The following is a 22,573-nucleotide window of genomic DNA, read 5'->3' as shown; positions in this document are numbered from 1 at the left end:
ATATTCCACATCGGCTATTGAGCACGATCACTGATGTCTCTCTCTCAGATTAATGTTAAACATAGCAAACCAGATTAGGAACGATTCCACTTACCTATGAAAGTGATAGCCTCGTTGAACCACATTCCAATATCTTCGTTTCCAGAGTCCTCTACCGGTATACTCTTGTAACTAAAATCTTCCTCGAAATGATTTGGACACGTGTGCGACACATTCAGCATGGCAGTGATTTTCAGTTTTTGTAACGTTTCCTTGCACGAGGCATGAAAGGCGCTACCCAGGAAAAGGTGTGGAAGAATTTCGACCGGAGTCTCTTGGTCTTGTTCTGGTCCAGAAGAAGGAGGCGATGCCGACATGGAGGTCGATCTATTAGTTGTACGAGGGGTTCGAGGAAGTCGGGGGGTGCAAGAATGACTGCGCTTTAGAGTTGATGGACTTTCATTGGTTGTGGAAATGGACGCAATAAAGTGAGCTTGAGTGGTGCAGAGATGAGGGTACAGCTGGTGGAATAGTTGGAACCCGCCTAGAAAAGAATGAACTGTTGTTAGATGTGATCATCCAATGTTACCATAGTAGCTTTCTTTTTTTTTTTTTTTTTAAGACGGGCACCGAAGTGGAGAGCTTCCACTTTAATGCTCTTCTTAAAATATTAAGCTTGTTAGTTGTTCCCCCCCCCCCCCCCCAATAGTGCTGTCTGTTATTCATTCATATCCTATTTCATTTATGCAGCTGAGCATAGAAACATTTCCCTTGTGGGAATGATTTGAATATTTCGTCGTCGAAACTAACAGCACTTGAAAAATTATTATTTTTTTGTTGTTGTTTTTCTATAGGGAAAAAATAGTCGGAGATGAAAAAAAGAAGCTATTAATTCATATTTTTATTCTTGCTGCTAATTAAATTTGTTGCAGTTAGTATCATTTTGCAACGAGCTAATCATCATACATATGATCAAGTTATTTTATATAAACAATTTATCGGTAAGCAGATACTTTCGCGCTTCAGTCGGTTTTGGCGAAGCCTTTTGGGTGGAATTACCGCGGACTTTAGTTGTCTGTTAGGAATGACTTAGGAATGCTCGTCTAGAACGCCAAGATCCTGGGGGGGGGTGGGGGGGGGGGGGGGTGGGGGGGGGGGGGGGTGGGGGGGGGGGGGGGTGGGGGGGGGGGGGGGTGGGGGGGGGGGGGGGTGGGGGGGGGGGGGGGTGGGGGGGGGGGGGGGTGGGGGGGGGGGGGGGTGGGGGGGGGGGGGGGTGGGGGGGGGGGGGGGTGGGGGGGGGGGGGGGTGGGGGGGGGGGGGGGTGGGGGGGGGGGGGGGTGGGGGGGGGGGGGGGTGGGGGGGGGGGGGGGTGGGGGGGGGGGGGGGTGGGGGGGGGGGGGGGTGGGGGGGGGGGGGGGTGGGGGGGGGGGGGGGTGGGGGGGGGGGGGGGTGGGGGGGGGGGGGGGTGGGGGGGGGGGGGGGTGGGGGGGGGGGGGGGTGGGGGGGGGGGGGGGTGGGGGGGGGGGGGGGTGGGGGGGGGGGGGGGTGGGGGGGGGGGGGGGTGGGGGGGGGGGGGGGTGGGGGGGGGGGGGGGTGGGGGGGGGGGGGGGTGGGGGGGGGACATCACAACCTGTAAATGAAACAAAATTTCTGGGATTCGTGTCCTTATATCAGTATGTAGTTGCTCTTTTGTTGAAGGCTTCCATTTTTTATAATTTCTTTTGTCCCTTTCTGAAAATAAAATTAGTCTTTGCAACAAAAGGACTGAAAAGACCTTGGTCCGAATCCCGTCTAGAATGCGAAGAACCTTTCTAAAGACTTTCCAGCTGAAAGTGAGCTCGCCCATCTGGTATGGTGATTGAAGAGTTTTTCTTCGGGACACTCGTGTATGGTTTCGCGTCCAACATCCATGCAAATAGGCCAGGAGAACACACGCAAATTTCATACAAAAATATATTTATGCAGAAGACTAACCACCTTATCCTGAAAATTACATTTCCGAAAGCCAGGGATACTTGGCAGGTCTTGGGCTTGCCAAGTATCCTTTGACTTAAGGGCCTGTAAGTATCGCGAATTATTGTTATAAAATATGTTCGAATGTACTTATACAAATCAGATATGTTTTGGATATTCTCTAGTCTGGAATCTCTTTTATATTTTAAATCGATCGAAATATTTCTCAAAATCCATAATGTCTCGAAATGAAAGTGTATTTTTTTTTTTTGCTATAATTTCTTGAATGGCGAACATGATCTGTCTGTTCTCCCATTTTCCATTCCATCTTCCAGTAGTCTATTACGCCACTAGACCTGTCACGGTGAAGTAACTTGGTTTTCATAAACTTAATTTTTCTATTGTAGCCCCCCCCTCTGAGTGTAAACGACCACCCTTAATTTGAAGGATTTTCCTAATATTGTCGCTGACGCGGGCAATTTCTTTATTATTATTTACTTATCCATTTCTTGATGCAAGGATTGCAAGTCAAGAATATTCGCCTGGTTTAATCTACTGCACTACGAATGATTGTAAAAAGTGCACAACCGTATGAGTATGCCTCATACAGGCACGATTTTCCTTCGGTTCTTTATTCGATTCACTTCTTGTCCCTCCACACCAAGTTTTCTTACATTCCAAATTGCTCACTTCATTTTATGTGATGTTCTTCTAATCCTTCACTTTTTTTTTTGATGATTCATATTTTCATCTAGTGGTGTTCTGGAATTGTTTTAGTGTTAGTCAGGGCTTGTACATTTTTAAATAAAGTTGGTTCGCACCCTGTCTGGCTAAAGTATCTCAACTAGAAGGTTGATTTCCTACCAGCACACCTCTGTTGTCAATGGAACACTCCCGTCTTCCTGCCACAGTACGGTGATAGTCTTGAGGAATGTAAAAACTGATTCCCTACAGTAAACTAAAATAATTGACTGCTGCATAAACTGAATTTTAACCTGACAGATTAAGGAAATGGATTTCACCATCAATGTTACAAGTCGTGTTTTATCCATTTCTTTTATTTTTATCTCTATTAGTATTCATTTAATATTTTTGATTGTTTATTAACAAATACATTTCGTGGGAACGTTGCAGGTTTTTTTTTTAATTGAACTCTTCTGCATATTTTTCTTGCATCGAGCTTTACACACACCTTGCACGACTGTTCGCATTGGTGTTTTCTACTGCACTGGATTATATTGTTTTGCATAAGTGGTAATTGATTATATCGTGTTTTTAGAACTTTTGAAAAAAAAAAAAAAAACACTTACGTTGTCCATAATGTCTCGAGATGAAAGTGTATTTTTTTATTATTTTTTTGCTATGATGTAAAACAAGTCTCATTGTGTGGATAAACGGAAGTGACGTGTTCAGTTGAAAACATTTACAGCAATCACTAGTACTCCTAGTGAGAGCATTCTCCTGACGAAGAAAAAATAAGGTGAGTGAGTTAATTTGCAAATACTTCTCGATTCATTTTATGCATTAATTGAATGCTTAATTGCACTGTACAGAGAGTTGCTCACATCTTGATATTAATAGTATTATTGTAATAATAATAATATTACGAAAAATAATGTAAGGTAAACCCGGCCTCACGATTAGCAACGAAGTCCAAAAAGTTCTGGGCTATACAGTGCGTTGGTTTTCTTTCATTTTTCAGCATTTCTGTGCGTATAGTTAAAATATGAAGCGAAAATTATTCAAGAAATAATGTCCACAAGTTCTCGCCTACTCATTTATCCGAGACAATGATGGTATGATTTTGTTTTTAGAACGAGAGTTCTCCAAAACCGAATTAATTGCAAACGAAATAAGCACTGATACTGCAAATGTGAAATGCTACTGGAAGGATAAAGCTACTTCTTTATTCACGTAGACATTGCCACAGACTGGTTTGCAATTAATGCGCTCAAATTCTTCGCAATTATCGATTAAGGTCTAAGTTCTTGTGGGCGTTGTCTGTGTATCAAGTATTTGCTCTTATTCTTGCGAAGATACGAACGTATTTCTTGATTGTGGGGAGGGAAGGTGTGTCTCGTCTCTAGTCAGAAATAATACTTTTGCTTGAATTGTGTTTATTGCTGCGGGCTAATATTTTAATTTTTATTTCTCCTCTGTACTGAAACAATGGGAGCCGAGTTCGCTAACTTGTGTGGTGGACAGAATTTTTCAATGAATCGAAAGCTAAATCCCCTCCGAGTGCTTTCCTGTTTAACTACGTGAAATTTCATAGCGAAGTCCATTCCCAATTAACTTCTCATGGAGTCTGGCTCGATTCTTGACCCTTCTTTCATTTCAGAGGTAATTTCGAACTAAATATTGTAATAATACTAAAAAAAAAAACACTCGACGAAGAAAATGAGTGTCTCATCTTATTTCAGACATGTCTATAAAAGTGGAAAGACACGAAACGGTTTGTTTTTAGGAATTTGTGCCACGCACGACAAAAGAGTGATTGGGCGATTACATTAAATTTCAAAGCGATGTTTAATGGATGACGAAAACACTGATCTTTGGTATTTAAAGTGTCTGCGAATGGGAGGGGGGGAAGCACAGTTCCGCCAATATAGACAGGATGTATTTTGCTTCCTCTGTAGACCTTTGGCAATTTATAATTGCGGGTGTCGCAGATTAAAAAATCGAGAAATGTTTTCTGTGTGTTGAGGATGTTTTACATATTTCTCCGCTTTCAGAATGCTCCCCCTCCTTCGAGCATCCACTTAGCAGCTTTGAAGGTTGCAGTGTTCAGGACGGACAAATAAATAACTGCTGTTTAATATCAAAGTTCAGTCAATAGAAAGGAAGTTGTTTTAAAACGTGTGGCGGTTTCTCCCTTGTAAATGCCGCTGTACTTGTTTGCGCGTTACTTGCCATCCACCCACACACACAGACGGGCACGGAGCATTTCGTAACTAATAAGAAATATCGAACGAAGCTGCTGCAGCTAAGTAGCAATCTGCCAAACGGATTTCTTCTCTCCCCCCCCCTCCCCCCTCCGTCGGCTCGTTCCTGTGGTGCGTCAGTACAGCGACGAGTATCCCATAATCCCCCGAGAATGTTTTCGGTATGTCAACAGACTCGACATATTTCGCGCCGTTCTTCCGATGTGCCGCATCCAGGCTTCACGCCAATCCCCAAATACGAACAGCCATCGCTTATCAAATTCCACGCAGTGCGAGGCTGCACCACCCTTCAGGATTAGTCACCGCGGCATTTCATAAGCGATTAATTTATGCAGTGACGCTGGAACCGAATTCGCTCTTCAGCGCACGTGAGTGCGTTTGAAAAGCGGAGTTTCCGCAGTCTACTAATACTGCAGGAAGTTTCTTCGTGCAATTTCGCATTCTATTAGTTGCGCTTCCTATTTCTCCGTACAACTCAGAATTATATTCTGAATCCGATTCGGAATCAAACACCATACGAATTGACTTGGGGAATTAAGCATTGTCTAGTTGACAATCTGAACCAAGTATAGAAAAGTGTTCTTATTACTTTGTCTACCTATTATTAGTAAACGAGAACTCTTCTGGAGACTCAATTCTGCAAGCTTGTCTGACAAATTTTCGAGCCCTACCTTTTTAGATTACCAAATGATTGGAACCTTCCCCCCCTTCACCTCTATTATGCTATGTTAGTCGGCTGATTACAAAGGGAAATGTAAACCAGGCGAGGAAACCAAATCTTTGCGTTGCTACCACTATTTGCAAGCTTCTATCCACTTTAAATGGTAAGCTGCGATTCCTACCTATCCCTTCTGGGAAAATGTGCTTTCGCGATCAAAATGAAAAATAAATAAAGCGGGTGATGAAATTCACCTCCCACGTAAGGATAATCGCAAACATCCATGCCCAAGCGGAATTTGAGAGTGCAGCTCGTTGGCGGAAGGGCTGATACACTCTTCGCTTGTCCAGACAGGCCGGCAACGTACCCATGCAATCGTCTATTTCAGGCTAAACTAAATTGATTGTCAATTATGAATAGTGTGGTTATATACTTGAATTATGCAAAAATATTCTCATTTTGTTGTTTGAAACGACTCTGATAGCCTTTATAAAAGGCCTGGACTCGATTCTTATGATGGTAGCGCCGTTATAGCTTCTTTCCAACTATTCTCCGTTCTCACAGGGAGAAAGTTCTCTTTTATGACGTGCAAATTGAAATTTACAGACATACTTTCTTCCACCTTAGATTGGAACAATTAACCGACTGTCTGATTTAAATTCCAGGAAGAAAATATGAAAGCGAACATTTTGAGGAGATTGACTCGTGACATGTCAAAAACATTTAAAATAAATATGCTGTATTTGTAATTAATTTCTTGTCACTAATATAATGTAAAACATAACCGAATTAACAAAGTGCCTGTTATTGACTATGCTTACGTTGGTGAAAGATTTTTTTACCAACAAAGTCAGATGAGATTTCGCACTTTGTGATAAACTTCATCGTGCTGTGAACTTGCCGCATTCTCAAGAATGGTGCTTCCATCTAGTGGATGATATTTAAAACTAATAAAAATAAATTCAGAATAGGCGAAGTTTTTAAATATCAGATCCGGAACACTATTCTGGACATGAACGCAACAAATAATAAAATCAGTTGAATCGAACGTAAATGATATTTCAAGAGATATTTTCTTTTGATATTTCAACAATAAAACAAAATGTCTTTGAAGCTGATTTATTTCTTGATTCCTTCATCAGATTTAGCTTTTAGGTAATATTGAGGATAAAACTTAATTATATAAATAAATATAATTAAGTTGTGGAATTAGCATAATTCCATTTTGGTCCCTCCACTATTTCTAATCTTTATTTTTGAGGGGGGGGGGAGAAAGAGGAGAGGAACGGAGATAAGCGGATAAGAACGGAGAATCTACATACCTGCTACTCACTTAAAAACGAAATCTCCTAAACCGGAGAAGTCACCGAAGTGATTATTGTGAATTTGAAGCTACCACAGCACTCCTTATTTCAGGAATTTCTTTAAATGGCGCTGGTGTAATCGTCAAAATTGATGAGATAACGAAGAGAGTATTATTCCCAGTAGAATCGTAAAAAAAAAAACAAAAAAAAAACGCGTAGTGTCTTCTATGTCTTGTATACCGCCTTTTTTTATATATATATAAAGAAATGGACTTACTATACTACGTTCGCACGTGCATTCCGATGTGCTTTCCTCAAGATACGGAGCATTTCTTAAATACTTCGTCCGTACGATCTTTCCAAAAATTTAACTCGCTTCATTAGGATTTCTCTCGACTGTTTCGCAACCAAACGATTTGAGATGGCGCAGAGTAAAATCTCGGTTTATGCATCAAAGAAATGCAATCAAATTTGGTAATTAAAATCCCTGTTTCGATTTGTGAAGATGTTTTAGTTGGTCGGACCATTTGAGGCGACACAATTAGGCAGAAGCATAAGGCGAAAAACAGGTCCAAGTGTCATAAATCAACTAACTTTTGACTGAATCATAAATGTTTGCGAAAGTGCAACTACTGAGTAATTCTTCGAATAATCGTGAGATTGTTTGTGAAAACAATAGAAATACCAATAATTGAAATTTTAATGTTGAATTTTCGAACTGTGTTTTATACAAGCCATTATGAGTTGTCCATCTGTGTGGTTTTAAAGTTGCGCGGAAGAATGGGAAAGGAAATGCAACCCCTGCCCCTTTCTTCGATGTAATAGGACCATTTTAATGATAAAATTATAATGGTCACGACAGAAATGCCTTTAGTTAAAACGTAATAATGAATGCTGCCGTGTAAGAATGACGTCACTTTTATTATTTTTTTTTAATAACCGTATATAATAATTTCCAAATAAGTCGGACTAGTAGGCCACATAGACTGAGTTTCTCCAAACTTCATTTTAATATTGTAACCGTGTTTACTTGTATGGGATCATACGTGACGTTAATGCATTCTATTTTAAGTGTCGAATGCGACACACAAGTTATAAGTTGTTTTGCTTCCGCGTACCCGACACGTGCAGTTATGCAACCATCCCTGGTCCCATTTATTAGTTTTTACCACGGATTAAATTGAAGTAGACGTGATTGTTCACTTTTCCCCTTCATTTTTTTTTCCTTCCGAAAAAAAAAAAATAATAAACCAACTTCTTTGCAAGCGGACTATAAACGTTCAGCATGCTACTGCTAACTTCTCTGTATCTATCCCATCTTACTATCTTGTTGAAACCAGAACGAAGGATACTTAAACTGCTACAGCATTTCTATGAACTCGTCTGAAGAATGTATATTTAGACCCATTTCTAGAGATTGACTGAATCGATTTCGTTGAAAGTGGTCTCGCACGTGAATGTTCTTAACTGCTGACATGCCCCGAAACACGTTTTACAACAGTTTTGTAGTCACTTTGCATTTACGTGTAAATGCGAAGTGATTAACCTGCTAATGAACTCGCGCTATTAGCAGATCTTCGTTAATTACAAATAACCGTAATGATAATGATAGACATTATCCAATAGAATTTCTGGACAGTTTTTTAACTTCGCATAAATTGTTGCACGATTACCGTCCCCAAAAGTAAACCTTTCAACTTGAATGTTGAAATCGGTATAATATAAAGTGTCATTACTTACAAAACGTAACCATTTTCATTGACAAACTGTTACTGGCATTGCTACCTCTTTTGGCAGCAACACCAGTAATTTGCACTGCGAACCATGCTGACATGAGTCAAATGAAGGCAACTGCGTATGTTTCGTATTCTGCAATGATATTCAAGAAATCCCAGGGGTGGGTGTAATTGCGACCGAAACAACTAAGGCTACGAGGCGGTGTATTAGTTGGTTCTCTGGGCAGTTTGCCCGATGAGAAACTGAATTTCCTAGAAAAAAAATAACAAAATGGGGAAAAAAAATGCTAGACTTCGTAAGTGTTTATCATCAGTTTATTTTCCCACATAGAACAGCCGCATGCCAAGAGTGGCTAATTTACTAATGAAAATAAAGTAATTGTTTAGGTGGAGGACGTATTTTGGCCCTTTTTGCCCTGCAATAGGTTTATCTTCGTCCAGTAAGCGGCAGATTCGTCTATCTCCACCTTCTGCAGAGTTAGCCACGACGTACTTTACTTAACTTGCTATTGGATGCAAACAAAATGCTCAAAAGACGTCAACTATTAATATCGACAGAATCAGCGCACTGCGATTGTGGAAGCTTGGCGTTATTTATTTATTTAGAAATCCTGTAACTATATTTATTCAAACTCGAACTTAAGGAAATAGAATGCAAAAATTAGAGAGAAGAGCTAAATACCACGTACCTATCGATGAGAATTTAAAAAAGATTTCTTGCAGTTCATTGGTTATATTCAAATCTGTTACTAACTTCGCATTTTTCCATACTTATTATGCGCATTTCACTGAAAAAGTGGATTCGACTTCTCTAAAACATTTGCACAACACGTTCCTTTTTTTAAAAAATCGTTATAATCAAATTTCTAATACATATACCCCCCTCAAGGGGGGTAGAGGTTATGATAGGGATTAACTATTACTACTGTAGTATATATATTAGTACTACATGTAAAATTTATATCATTACTAACTTCCGTATCAACCCACCTATATCTTGGTCCTCCTCTGGGTCTTTTCCCTGCCATCTTGGCTTCAAACACCTGTTTTTCTAACCTTTCCTTTCCAATTCTGTTTGCCACCTGAGATTAGCTCTGCTAACGCATTCCTGGATGCTGACAATGTCAAGTTCTTTCCTAATATGATTCTGCTACTGATTGCCATCTGTTCACTCCTAATCTTTCTTAGCACTCGCATATTCATAATGTCCAATCTTTAATGAAATGTTTTATTTCTAACCTATCTCTGAGGTCCCTAAGTTACAATTGGTTTGAACAGTCTTGGATGCAGAGAGTTGTGTACCATAATCCAAAATGATGGCACAACATGATTTTTAAAATAAGTAATTTAAATTAAAAATAAGCGACGAAACTGGTGGTGACCCTAATTTGAAACAACAGCTACGTTTAGCCAAATGGGTCTCACTGAACAGGTTGGATGCTTGATTTCCAAACAATTGAATATTCGAGGGAATTTTTTTTTTTCTGTCCTACTTAACATGTAAAAGAGGCTCGTGAATGCTTCAGTCACTCGGATTAGGTGTAATTGACACAGCGAAGTTCATCTCCTTCTTGGACTTGCTAAGTAGCTTTATCTTCCTCACTGTTTCACACTGCGGGGGTACCCGCTATAATATTTACTGAAGCGAGACGCATGCTTGGTACAAAGACGGGGGGAAACCCTGAGATGATTTTCAAGAAGGATTTAGTACCATCCATTCAGCCATTGGCTTAGTCTGATCGCTTTCATGTAAGAAAAGCTAGTGGACTACTTAATTTACTTTAGTATCCGTTTGGTTCTCTGTATTAATCTTTCCCACGGGTGTCCATCCTCGGTGGGAAGCTCTATGCGCTGTTTTGTTTAGGGTAAGTGTTATTTCCGGTTTCGAATTCCGATTGCTGTTAGAGTATGGAATTCAGACAAGTGAAATTATTATTATTTTTTTTTTCAAATTGATTGGTTATTTTCTGTATTTTACTTTTAAAAGTCATATTCTAACAGAATAACTGAGCAGAATTAATAAATATATAAAGTATATGTGAATTTATTTTCCAACACTGAATATTTCTCATTAAGTCTTTTCTTAAAGTTCCCCAAGCTTAGTGGGAAAGTCTATGCGCCGTTTTGTTTAGGGTAAGTGTTATTTCCGCTTTCGAATTCCGATTGCTGTTAGAGTATGGAATTCAGACAAGTGAAATTTTTATTTGTTTATTTTTTTTTTTCAAATTGATTGGTTATTTTCTGTATTTTACTTTTACAGGTCATATTCTAACAGAATAACTGAGCAGAATTAATAAATATATAAAGTATATGAGAATTTATTTTCCAACACTGTATATTTCTCATCAAGCCTTATCCGGTCGCCTTTTGTTGTACGTAAGTGAGAAATCGTGTGTTTTGTTTCGATCTCTTGGTTTCCGTTGGGAAATTACCAATATAACTATTAATTTTACCTTCGATTCCTTGTGCTCTTAATCTATTTCTGTAAGTAGAATTTATTTGTGAATTATTTTCCCACACTGTTAATTTTCATTCATTAACCTTGTTTGTAGATAACGAACAAATAAGACTTTTAATTCAATGAATCAAAAAAAAAAAATTCTCTGGTTACTTTGTGGCATGAAATTTCACAAGGAAAAAAAAAGAAAAAAAAATGTTATCTTCCTTCTTAAATTTGTATAACACATCTACGACACCCAATTTGTTCATTTAATTTACACATTTTATTGAACGAAATTTTATTTACAAATTGTATTTACTGAATCTAACAATACAGAAAATAAATAAATTGAAAAATACATCAAAGGTTCTTCCATGGTTGTGGAATTACCATCGTATGGTTTTGACAATGTGATTCTCATCTGAAAGTTAATTTTCATTTGTTGTTTGTTTGTTGGGAATTTATTACTGTAGTAGTAAAATTAAGGATTGCATATTTATATTTTCGAATCCAATACATATACTTCAGAGAATTATTAAAAGCACAGAATCTTTCGTTATGTTTCCAAAAGCATTTAAAAGTACACATTGTTTTCACGTTTTGGGCATCCAAGTTCATTTAAATCAAGAACAGGCCTCCCTATTAACTTCGTTAATGTTTTTGATTTTTCTCTTCCTTTGGCAAGTAATATATGATATTTGCATGTTGATTCTATCATCCAATCTCTTAGTTTGTCCAAAGCTAGTGAACCAATTTCCCACTTCAGCTGATGGTTATATTTTATTAACCAAGAATTCTGTTTTTTAACTCTTTCAGGTAATTCTTTCCAACTACAAGGTGATTTTGTCACTGCATATCTTACACTAAATCCATCAGAAATACAAATTTCTTTAGGAAATAAATTTGAACTCTTATTCAACAAAAATTGTACATCAATTATCCCAACGATAACTGAAAATTCGTATTTTTCACCCACTGTCGATTTTTCATAATCGTTTTCCTTCATTCTTCTTCTTCGATTACTTCATATGGCACCACAAATAAATAGTTATTTATTATTATTTCACTGATTATTAGCTCTGATCGTATACTTTATGGTAACTTTCGTTTACAAAATTCTAAACAATTAGAACTTTTCACAAAGAAACTTTCAATGAATTTGTGGCTCACCCATTATTTTTGCATTACCAAACACAAATCACAAAACAGCAGCTGCAGTGGATGAACGATTACCTTAAGTCCAAACTCACTCGACTCTGGTATTTTCTTATAGTACTGTTTATACTTACCATCCCCTACCCTGACTGTTCCTTCAAAAATGAACCTTTGCGCAGATGACTCAACGACATGTTTTCACATGCTGTTGGATATACTGTTGGTGTGTTTTTATCTTACTTTGTGTAGGGAAAGGTAAAATTTGTATATGTGTTATCTGTAGAGTACAAACATTTTCTCTATGCCAAACTTTAAAGAAGTGTTAAAGTCACGTTTTGTTGGTTTAATTAGATGCTTCTCTCTTTCTCTCTCTGTAAAATAACCAAATTCTAACAGTTCGGATTTTCGATTATGTGAACGATTTGTTTTCAGATAACTCAAATAATGTCAATAGGTAGCATTAGACAATTTCTAAAATAATCAATACATGGATTTTCGTTTTCAACACTTTTTTTTTTTCCTGTCCTGGCATTAATTTCACAGTTGTGATTTTTTTAAAATAATTAAACAGAATTGCATTAAGATATAAAGTCGTGGATTTAAATATCAAGATCTAATCAGAATAACTGAGTAAAAATTCACTGTGGAAAAACACAACAACAAAAACACACATCTTTGTTCATTTAAGTTTACAAATGCACATTTTATTTTGCTGAAATACTATTTACAAGTATATTCACTGAGAAAAATTCGAAACATGTAATTACCTAAAAATATTTCACAATATTTAGTTTAGACTTTTAACATTTTCCAAAGAGTTCAATGAATAAAATTTTTGTTACTGACTGTTTCTTGGTTACATTACATCAAAATAGCTGGTCACGCAAAAGAATTTTTAAATCAGATACCATGGTAACCACACTTCCATACGTTTGATATTGTGTCAGTCTGGAAATGACACCATGCCTCGCTAAACATTCTGTGTATTCTTTTGTCAGCAAATATACACAAACAGTTTTTGTAAAATGTTCGTAAATGTCCCAAAATAAAGAATCTTTATCGAATTGGATAAAATCTTGAAATTCTAATTTTACCATTGATGAATTTAAATGTTGAGCGATAATTTTTCCCATTAAACGGACAGATGGTAATTCAGTTTCCAAAAATAGTAAATGATTATCAATGTCGTACATTTTTGTTGAAAATCTCTCAGCTTCTTCACAACTAATAGAAAAAACCTTACTTCCATCAGCTCCTGTATCATCAAGTATTAGTTCCCCATCTTGGCATTTCAAAATATAACAATCATCGAGGTCCATTTCGTAGTCAACTCTTCTTTGCAAGTAGCCGAGGATATCAGACCACTTCCTGCATAATTTTTCCCAAGTGGTCTGGGATAAATACATCACAATGTACGTGTCTTCTAAAATAATAATCGGTTTCCATCCTTTTAGAGCTAGGTGAAGAGTTTTGTCTCGTGCTATTTTCCTGAAGAAAGAAAATTTCAATGACTTTTGTGGCTCACCCATTATTTTACTTTACTTTACTTTCCTGGATACCAATCACCACAACACAATACGATAACTTCACAGGATGAACGAATTGTCGTAACTGCAAAGACACTTGACTCGTTTTTTTTTCCTTATAGTACTGTTTACCTGACCCTTAACCCTGACCGTTCCTTCCAAAATGAAACTTTTGCGCAGATGATTCACGGACATGTTTCTACATGGTGTTGGATAAACCATGACGACAATGATGGATGTGTGTCACCCTGGGAAAATTCCAAGATATCTTATCTCAAAAACATCACCCACAATTCCATAGCCAAACAAAACATGACAACAATGTCGTTATGTGTTTGGATATTTCTGGGGAACATATGTCTCTCATACTGTGATATCACAGAGGGTGACAGATGTCTTCCCTGCAATGCTCCCCCAACCTAACCCCATCACCCTAGTCTCTCACCATCCCCTCTCCTCCAGAAAATGTCTGCTCAGCCTCGTGGAGATGAGCGAGCTCATCATTTGCAGATATCTTTTAGTGATGTCACCTCCAATTGATACTGATAACTTTTTTGGGAAAAAAAAATTTAAAAAACTGGTTTTTTATGATAACTTTTTAGGAAAAAAACGCGTTTTTTATGAAAACTTTTTTGGAAAAATAAATAAACCGTGGGAAAGATTAATACAGAGAACCAAACGGATACTAAAGTAAATTAAGTAGTCCACTAGCTTTTCTGGTTATTTACAGAAATATCTATCAACTCCTATGTTTTGTGTGTTTTGTGGTGTGAATATATGTTAGCCACAGTAAGCTATAATGAAAAAGTGAAATGTTCTTTTCAGATTTGTGTTTGTGTTCTGTGAATATATGTTAACAATTGGAATATTCAGAAAACCTACTGTAAAAGACTTAATGAGAAATATTCAGTGTTGGAAAATAAATTCACATATACTTTATATATTTATTAATTCTACTCAGTTATTCTGTTAGAATATGACTTTTAAAAGTAAAATACAGAAAATAACCAATCAATTTGAAAAAAAAAATAATGATTTCACTTGTCTGAATTCCATACTCTAACAGCAATCTAAATTAACATTAAATGTAAGCATTAATTTACTACACCAATGAATGCCGACGGTATCGAAGAATGAATAATTTTCATTCAAACATGTGGATACTAATCCCTTAGTCATATGTAAGTATTTGAGAAATATCCAAACTTGAGGAAATGCTGCCTTTTGAACAATACCCCAATTTACGGATGTGACTCATGTCATCCCCTTTGAAGAAAAGCGCTCGCTGGGGGATATTGCAATGACGAAAACTCACCATCTACGCTCCGTAATCTAAAGGATGAAGTAACTAGTTCAGGTTACAGTATTTACAGAAATTTCATTCTTTGTGGTTTTTGTGTTTGTGTTTGTGTTGTGTTGTGGATATAAAATTGAACTATTTTGGAATATTCGAATTTCGAAGAGTCATCTGGAAAGCTGTAAGTACTTTTTTAACTTAAACATAACTGATGGCATGTTGTTTGGTAAGCGTAATTCTAATACTGAATAGTTTTTTTTTCCATAAGAATAATCATAGGTTATATATTAGAGTATCAACATGGACACATTAGCGATTTTTTATGTCTAGTGTGTGTGTGTTTAAGGACAGGTACTTTAAGTATATAATTAATTATTCAGAAAAGATCGAAACACGAGAGCCATCACGACTTTCTCTAAGAATTCCCACACTTTAACAGGAAAGAAATACCCAAAACGTATTGGAAAATTAGTACAACCATCTATAGAAGAAAAAAAAAACTGTATGTTTGTGTGACATAGAATATAGTTAAATTAAATTATCATTCCAAACTCAATAACAACAAACATTCACGTCACGAATCCTAATGTTATCTTGATCTTGATCTTGTCAGAAGTGTCCCACCAATCACAACACGATTACTTAACCACTAAAATCATCCTTCCCATTCAAAACAATAACGTCACTTATTTACAACTAACAAATGACGTCACTTATCTACATCTCATAACAAACATTCGCGTCACGATTCCTTATCTTATCTTGATCTTGATCTGGTTTAAAATGTCCACCAATCACGACACGATTTCTTATCCACTAATATCATCCTTTCCATTCAAAACAACAGCGTCACTTATTTACAAATGACGACATTTATTTACAAATAACAAATGACGTCACTTATCTACTTCTGAAAACAACACACACACACCCACGACACGATTCCTTATCTTATTTTGATCTTCATCTGGTCACTAGTGCACCACCAATCACAACACGAATCCTTATCTCTACCATCACCCATAATCCCATACGCGAACCAAAACACAAGAGCTGAAGCCAGTGACACATATGCCCACAGGGAAATTCCAAACATTCCAGACCCATGAAGCCATGCACACAATGACGTAATCAACCAATCACGTCACGATTCCTTATCTTATCTTGATCTGGTCACTAGTGACCACCCTACTACTCATGTACACACACATTCATTGAGAGCCGCTTCCAGCATTTTATAAGTACTTTTTAAAAATAATATCATTATATTAATAGTAGCATTTTTCAAACCGTCCTTGACTTTCGGACAGTATTAATAAGTTGTATCTTTGTTTTTAACTTTCTGATAAGTTGATAATAAGTTGGGCGATGGGGAAAAATACAATCTGAAATATTTCGGCTGTTCCAAATACGCATGCACACAAAGTATTTTGTTTTACGCTATTTCCGGAGAGCAGAGGAATTGTGAATTCAACTAGTGGTCGAAATAGCTGCTATGGCAACTATGCTAAGGAACATTCTGTCTGTATGGAACCATTACTTCGGAAAAAGGGAAAAAATGGGATTGTCCTCAAGTATTCGTAGTTGTGTTTCGTTCAAAGTCGAACGAAGGATAAAAGCAACACCGATTTTAGTGCTTAACTCACGGGAGGTTATGCTGATTTTACTATTCACTATTACATGATTTACACTGATTATTATAATATTTACAACTATCCAACATTGGTTATAGAATTAATTGCCTTTAAAATAATCAGAAATTAAATGCGCAGCTCTGTTGCAGTTGTGGTATTAAGATTCACGTGGCCTCTTAATTGGAGGTTAAGTTATATCGCAGCTCTTTGCCTCCAGCAAGTGTAATGAAAGAGAGAGAGAGAGAGGATGCTCTGAGAGTAGAAGCCTTCTAATAGATAACTGGGGATTCAACTCTTTCATTGCGTGCCACTTGAAGGATAAAAATGGCACGGCTCCTTTGAAAAGCAGACCTCGGTTGTATTTTCTTAGAATCCGACTCTGTTGTCGATGCTGATAATTATCTCAAGTTCAGCAGAAAGAAAAGAGCTTGTTCTAAAGGGTGAAGTTACTTGGCTCATTGGGAAGTCGTATCGCAGAGCATGGAAGTGATCTCGCGTAATGATTTTTTCACAGATCACTTCCATGCTCTGCGATACATCAACTGCATGTACCAGAATGGGTGATGCGTTTTCAACCAGTGCAGTACTCAGTGACGGCTTTTCGATATTTTAAGCAGGGACAAAATTGTCAAGAAGGATAATCTTTAATTTAAAAAAAAGATCTGTTTTGCTTATAAAGATCGAGTATGAATGTGAAAGCAAGCGGAATGCTCCTTAAAAGAGCATCTGAAGGGGTATTAATTACTTTCATCTCGCCTTGCTCTATCGGAGTTAGTCCACGTGCTGTTAGAGATCCTGTCCTATCTGCAGTAAGAAATTATGTTCGCATCATCTTTCTGAACATTGCGACTTTTGAAAGAAGGGTTGGCAACAATGAACGGGGATGGTGGAAAACGTCTCAAATGTCTCTTTAGGAGCAAGGCTTAGTTACACACTGCACGGTTTGAGGCGAATGCCTCAAACCGTGCAGTGTGTAACTAAGTGTTTCAGCTGTGGCAGCGCGTTCTGCACCCTTAACACGAATGACCTGTCATAAAAAAAAGCTTAATCTTACGTCGTCATACGATTAAGCTGACCAGCGAAGAAACGTCTATTTGATTGCACTCCGCTGCCTCGCATGCTAGTGCATTTGTGTGGCGTAAAGAAGAAATTCGATCCGCAATTTGCACAGCGGCGGATATTTATTTTGGATCGTGTGTTGCAAGCACCCATTACTCGGGTGACTCGGGAACGCAGCAATAAAACAAAAACGCGGCACTTTTCATTGTACTGCATCACAGAACATTGCGATGTTACTAAATTTGTGTGCGGAATAACAAAAGTAAGCGAGTACGGCACTTCCCCGAGGTATCTGAAAAGGATACGTGTCGTAGAAACTGCGCGGATACCGAGGTCATGCTTTCAATATATTTGCGATGTAGTTATGAGCTCAGTACCGGAGGCTTTTCAGCCTGTATACTCTCTGCGATCACGCCTCTATTTCAGTTTTTTTTTTTTTTAATCGTCTTCATGGAAACTATATTTTAATACTTAATCGATATTAGAAGTATGGTAGTCAACTATTTAATATGGCTCCCCCCCCCCCAAACAGAATCTGATTAATGAGGTGTGCTGCCCCTAATTCTTTAGGACTGCCAAACCGATTGAGATCCATTCAAGAAGGAAGCGGTTTATCCAGATGATTCTGAAACACTCGCATATCTCAGAAACAGGATAGGTTGGTCCCAAATCCATCTGGATGCTTAGGCATTGCTACTCTTATGACCCTCTGAAACAGGGATTGGGACATTTTTTATTTTATTTCATTTTTGTACTTCTGTGGAGGAGGGAATGATCTGTCCTTCGGTTAATAACGGTTGCCAGACATTCGGTACCTAACATTTTTCTAAACCCACAGCCTGTGGTCGCTTCTCCACTGAAAGCATCCACTACGTAATGACAACGACCATGAAAGTTGGTTTTGCCCAAGTGGAGCATCTCCGCTCCTCGACCGGCAGGCTGTGGGGTCCATTCCACTGCAACACGAATGTTTTTAAGTGGCAGATGAATTTCATCGCATCATTCCATGTTTCGTTTCTAGGGTGGAGAAACCTGATCATCTAACCTGTAGCTCACCCCCACTACAAAATACACAATACGTTCCTTATGTGAATAATCAGAATGGAAATTTCGCCAGCGCCCTCAATCTTCCAAATAAGCAGGCGGTAGTTTCAGACGACTACTTTTTAAAATAAACGAATATTTTCTAAAAAAAAAAAGTTGCTTACACGAAGAATTTTCGTCGTGTAAAGTTTTGTGTAGCCTTTCAGAAGCATCCCCGACCACAAGGGAAAATTAGAATCGCAGCCTGTTTGTGAAAATGGGGGCGCTTTTCACTCGGCCAAATTTTCGAACTGTCCTATACGCGGAATACTTTAATTAAATGTCCATTGGATCACCTCGTATCATCATCAATGTTGCATCATCTACGTGCATAGCGCTTTGTCTATATTTCAAAACTGTATGCGGATTAGATGTAATCAGATCCCCAAGTGTGTCTGCGCGCGCATCATGCTTGTATGTTACCAGCCGTTTAATTCCCTTGTGCCTCTCACTTTGTCCATTACGTGCAAAAAACCAGCTGATTTTTCATGATATTTTTCTTACTATTAAAGACTATGATTAAATTTCGAGATGTTTCTAGTGTAAACAATATCATCATCATCATACGTATCAAGGATTTAGGCCTAATATGGCCTGTTCCGGCCTTAGAAGTCATCGTTTAAGAGGACGTCCTGGTTTTCTTTTTCCTAATGGCTTGTACTTTAAGGCTTGTTTTGGTAATCTTTCTGTTTTCATTCTTTGAACGTGTTCCATCCATCTATGTTTATATTTTTTAATTTTTTCAATTACTGGTTCTTGGTTTAATTTTTTCATAATTTCTTCGTTTCTTTTGTGATCAAATAGGGTATACTTTGCAGTTTTTCTCATAAACTTCGTTTCTGCTGTTGTTAATCTTCGTTTGTCTTTTTGTTTTATTGTCCAGATTTCGCTTCCATACATTAAGACCGGTAGGGCTAATGTATTGTATGCTTTTAGTCTGGTTTGTTTTTGAACTAAGTTTGGTTTAAATATAGAGTTAATTACACCTGTTATTTTTAAATATTTTGCAATTTTTACGTTTATATCTTTTTCAATTTCATATGTGAACGTACATCCTAGGTAGTTAAATGAATTCACCTGTTCTAAGATCTTGTTATCTATTACTATTTTAGTTCTTGGTGGATCGTGTTCTTTAAAGGCCATAGTTTTTGATTTTTCCGTTGATATTATCATACCATAATCTTTGGCTATCTCATTTAGATTTAAAATAGCTTTCTGTAGTTTATCTTCAGAATTTGTAATTATTATTTGGTCGTCTGCAAAGAGGAGAGTGCTTAAGTTTACTGTAGGTGAAAGTTTAATTCCTTGATGTAAATTTTTACTCCATTTTATTATTATTATTTCATTTAAGTAGATATTAAAAAGAGTTGCTGAGAGGGGACATCCCTGTCGGACCCCTTGGTTTATCTCTTGTAAATGATAGCTCATGATTTAATCTTATTTGTATTTGATTATTTTCATATATACTTTTGACAGCTTTTAGGATATTATTTGGTATTTGTCTTTCTTTTAATATGTTAAATAATGTTTCTTTTAACTTTGTCAAATGCTTTTTCAAAGTCAATAAATGCAATGTGTTTCTAAATTATATTCTCTTCTTTTCTCTATTATTAATTTTAGGCAGAAGGCTGGGTCTATACATGATCGTCCTTTTCTAAATCCATTTTGTACCTCTAGAATAAAGTTTTCGGAATATTTCATTAGTTTGTTATTTAAGATTCTGCTACATATTTTGTAACATGAATTTAGTATACTCATACCTCTATAGTTTTCAGGGTCAATTCTATTACCTTTCTTAAAGATAGGAATCACAATTGCTTTTTTCCATTCTATTGGGGGGATACCAGTTGAGTAAATTTTATTTAAAAATAATAAGAGTCTTTTTTTGAATCTTGTTCCTGCGTATTTATATAGTTCTGAACCTAGTGTAAACAATATCCCTTGACTTAATCCTTTCACCATCAGTCTTTTTTTTCCCCTTCCCTTTTCTTAATCATTCGCGCTAACAGTGACTCCAACAACGAAGCTCCAATTGCTGCATTAGATATCACAATATCGCCTTTCATTTATCGTTTCAACTTAAAAGTTTTTTGTTAGCCTATTCCGAAATAAAGTAAACCTTCACGGATCAAATATCGGAATTACCTTGACCCTTCTATGACAACAGGTGCGTTTGTCAGTTTATTATACAGGTATGCATGTTTTTAGGATTGTGTCTTCAATTTAAAATCAAAAATATTTACAATTTTCTTTTGTGCTAAGATTTAACCCACGTATTTTTCACGCATTAAAAGGAGGTTCCAGGCTAAAAATCAACGGGATTTTGATTCGAATAATTTCCTATTTATCGAATGAAAGAAATATTAAAAATAATCAGTACGCTAAACAGATTTATATTTTATCAAAAGATTTTCACGGACCACGTTTTAAGGGTGTTAGGAAAACATCTCCTGCCATCAAAAAATAAACCAAGAGTCCACTGTTGCCCTTGAATTTCGCGTGCTGAGTTATTCAGGTTAAAAGCATATTAGGAACTCTTTGTGCTTTCCGAATCATTCAAAACTTTCTTTTGACTGGAGTCAAGGGAAAGTAACCTCGAAGATGGCAGTGGAAGTGAGTGGAATCATCGTTGGCTGAACATGGTTGTATGGGAGTCCATTAGTTAGGGCTAAAAAAGTTTGAGCTCAGCTTACTCCATTTGAGGAATATAAAAAAAACATTTTTTTTTTTTAAATTCGCAAACGTTTTTAAATTATAAAAATCAACTTTGTTTTAAGTGCATAGAATTTAAAGGAAATTTGTTCTTAGATATTCATTCATTTCCTAAAATGTTCACATATTTTCCGTAATCTGATCCCTTTGTTGCGGAAAACATGTGGATAGCTCAAACAAGGGACATAATGCACGTTGCCTTTAAACTAACGTGGTCGTCAAGAAAATTGTGGGCCTACATTCGTTGTGGATTAACGGGAATTTCGTTTTATCATGTGACCTTTTACCATTAGTCAACAGTAAAAAAATATGCTGCTCACACTAATGTAGGCAGCTCTTCTGTTGCTGCTAGGAATGTGCACACCGCTTGCAACATCTGACTGATGCAAGCAGCGCAGATTTTTTGAAATCCTTGGCGATGATCTTGGCTGTAACTCTCCTCCTTTGCAGCAGTAAATAATTCGTAATACATCTCTCTCCACAGTCCCTGCTTTATTTTTTGCAATTCCACCAAAGTTGTTATCATAGATTTAAGTTGTTTTAAAGTGATTGAATATGCAGGTAATGGACAAAAAAAAAAAAATGAAAACAGTGACACGTTTCGATTAATATGGCATTGGTCGGCCGTGGGCGTCTAGTATAGCCTGTATTATTCTTCGAGGAAGAGACTTTCAGTGCTTTGAACTCAACAGGAGGAATCTTACACCATTCGTCAGACAGAAACTGGATCCATTCTCTTTGTTTTTTTGGAGGTGGGAAACGTTGCCTGAGAGCTCGCTCCAAAATGTCCCATAAATGTTCTGTAGGATTTAAGTCTGGCGATTGGGATGGCCATGGCAGACAAGACACCTCACCGCAAAACCACTAGTTGACCATATTTGCTCGATGAATGGAAGCATTATCCTGTTGAAACGTGGCTAGCTGCGTAGGAGAAAAGTGTGTCAACATGGGATGAAGATGATCACTTATGATTGAAAGATAACGTGCAGCATCCACTCTGCCTTCCACTTGTTGTATCGGAAGGCAAACCATGCCATAAGAATGCGCCCCAAACCATTACAGAACCAAACCTGTCATAGTTGGAAACAGCAC

The 22,573-nt window shown here is 37.4% G+C and overlaps 1 protein-coding gene across 1 annotated transcript in view; it reads right to left on the bottom strand.

Moving 5' to 3' along the window:
• LOC150106287 (dual specificity protein phosphatase 1-like) overlaps window positions 1–22,573 on the bottom strand; it is a 66,336-nt gene that overhangs the window by 21,322 nt on the left and 22,441 nt on the right. The window contains exon 2 of the mRNA XM_090392305.1: window positions 95–523. Within this exon, the coding sequence (XP_090248431.1) occupies window positions 95–523 (429 nt within the window). The remainder of the gene's footprint in view (window positions 1–94; window positions 524–22,573) is intronic.

Source organism: Typopeltis vanoorti, chromosome 5, assembly GCF_054136105.1.
Source record: "Typopeltis vanoorti isolate ZY-2024b chromosome 5, IOZ_Tvanoo_1.0, whole genome shotgun sequence".
In the NCBI taxonomy this organism is placed as follows: domain Eukaryota; kingdom Metazoa; phylum Arthropoda; class Arachnida; order Uropygi; family Thelyphonidae; genus Typopeltis; species Typopeltis vanoorti.
The sequence above is the reverse complement of the archived record's forward strand: the minus strand, read 5'-3'. Positions and strand labels throughout refer to the sequence as shown.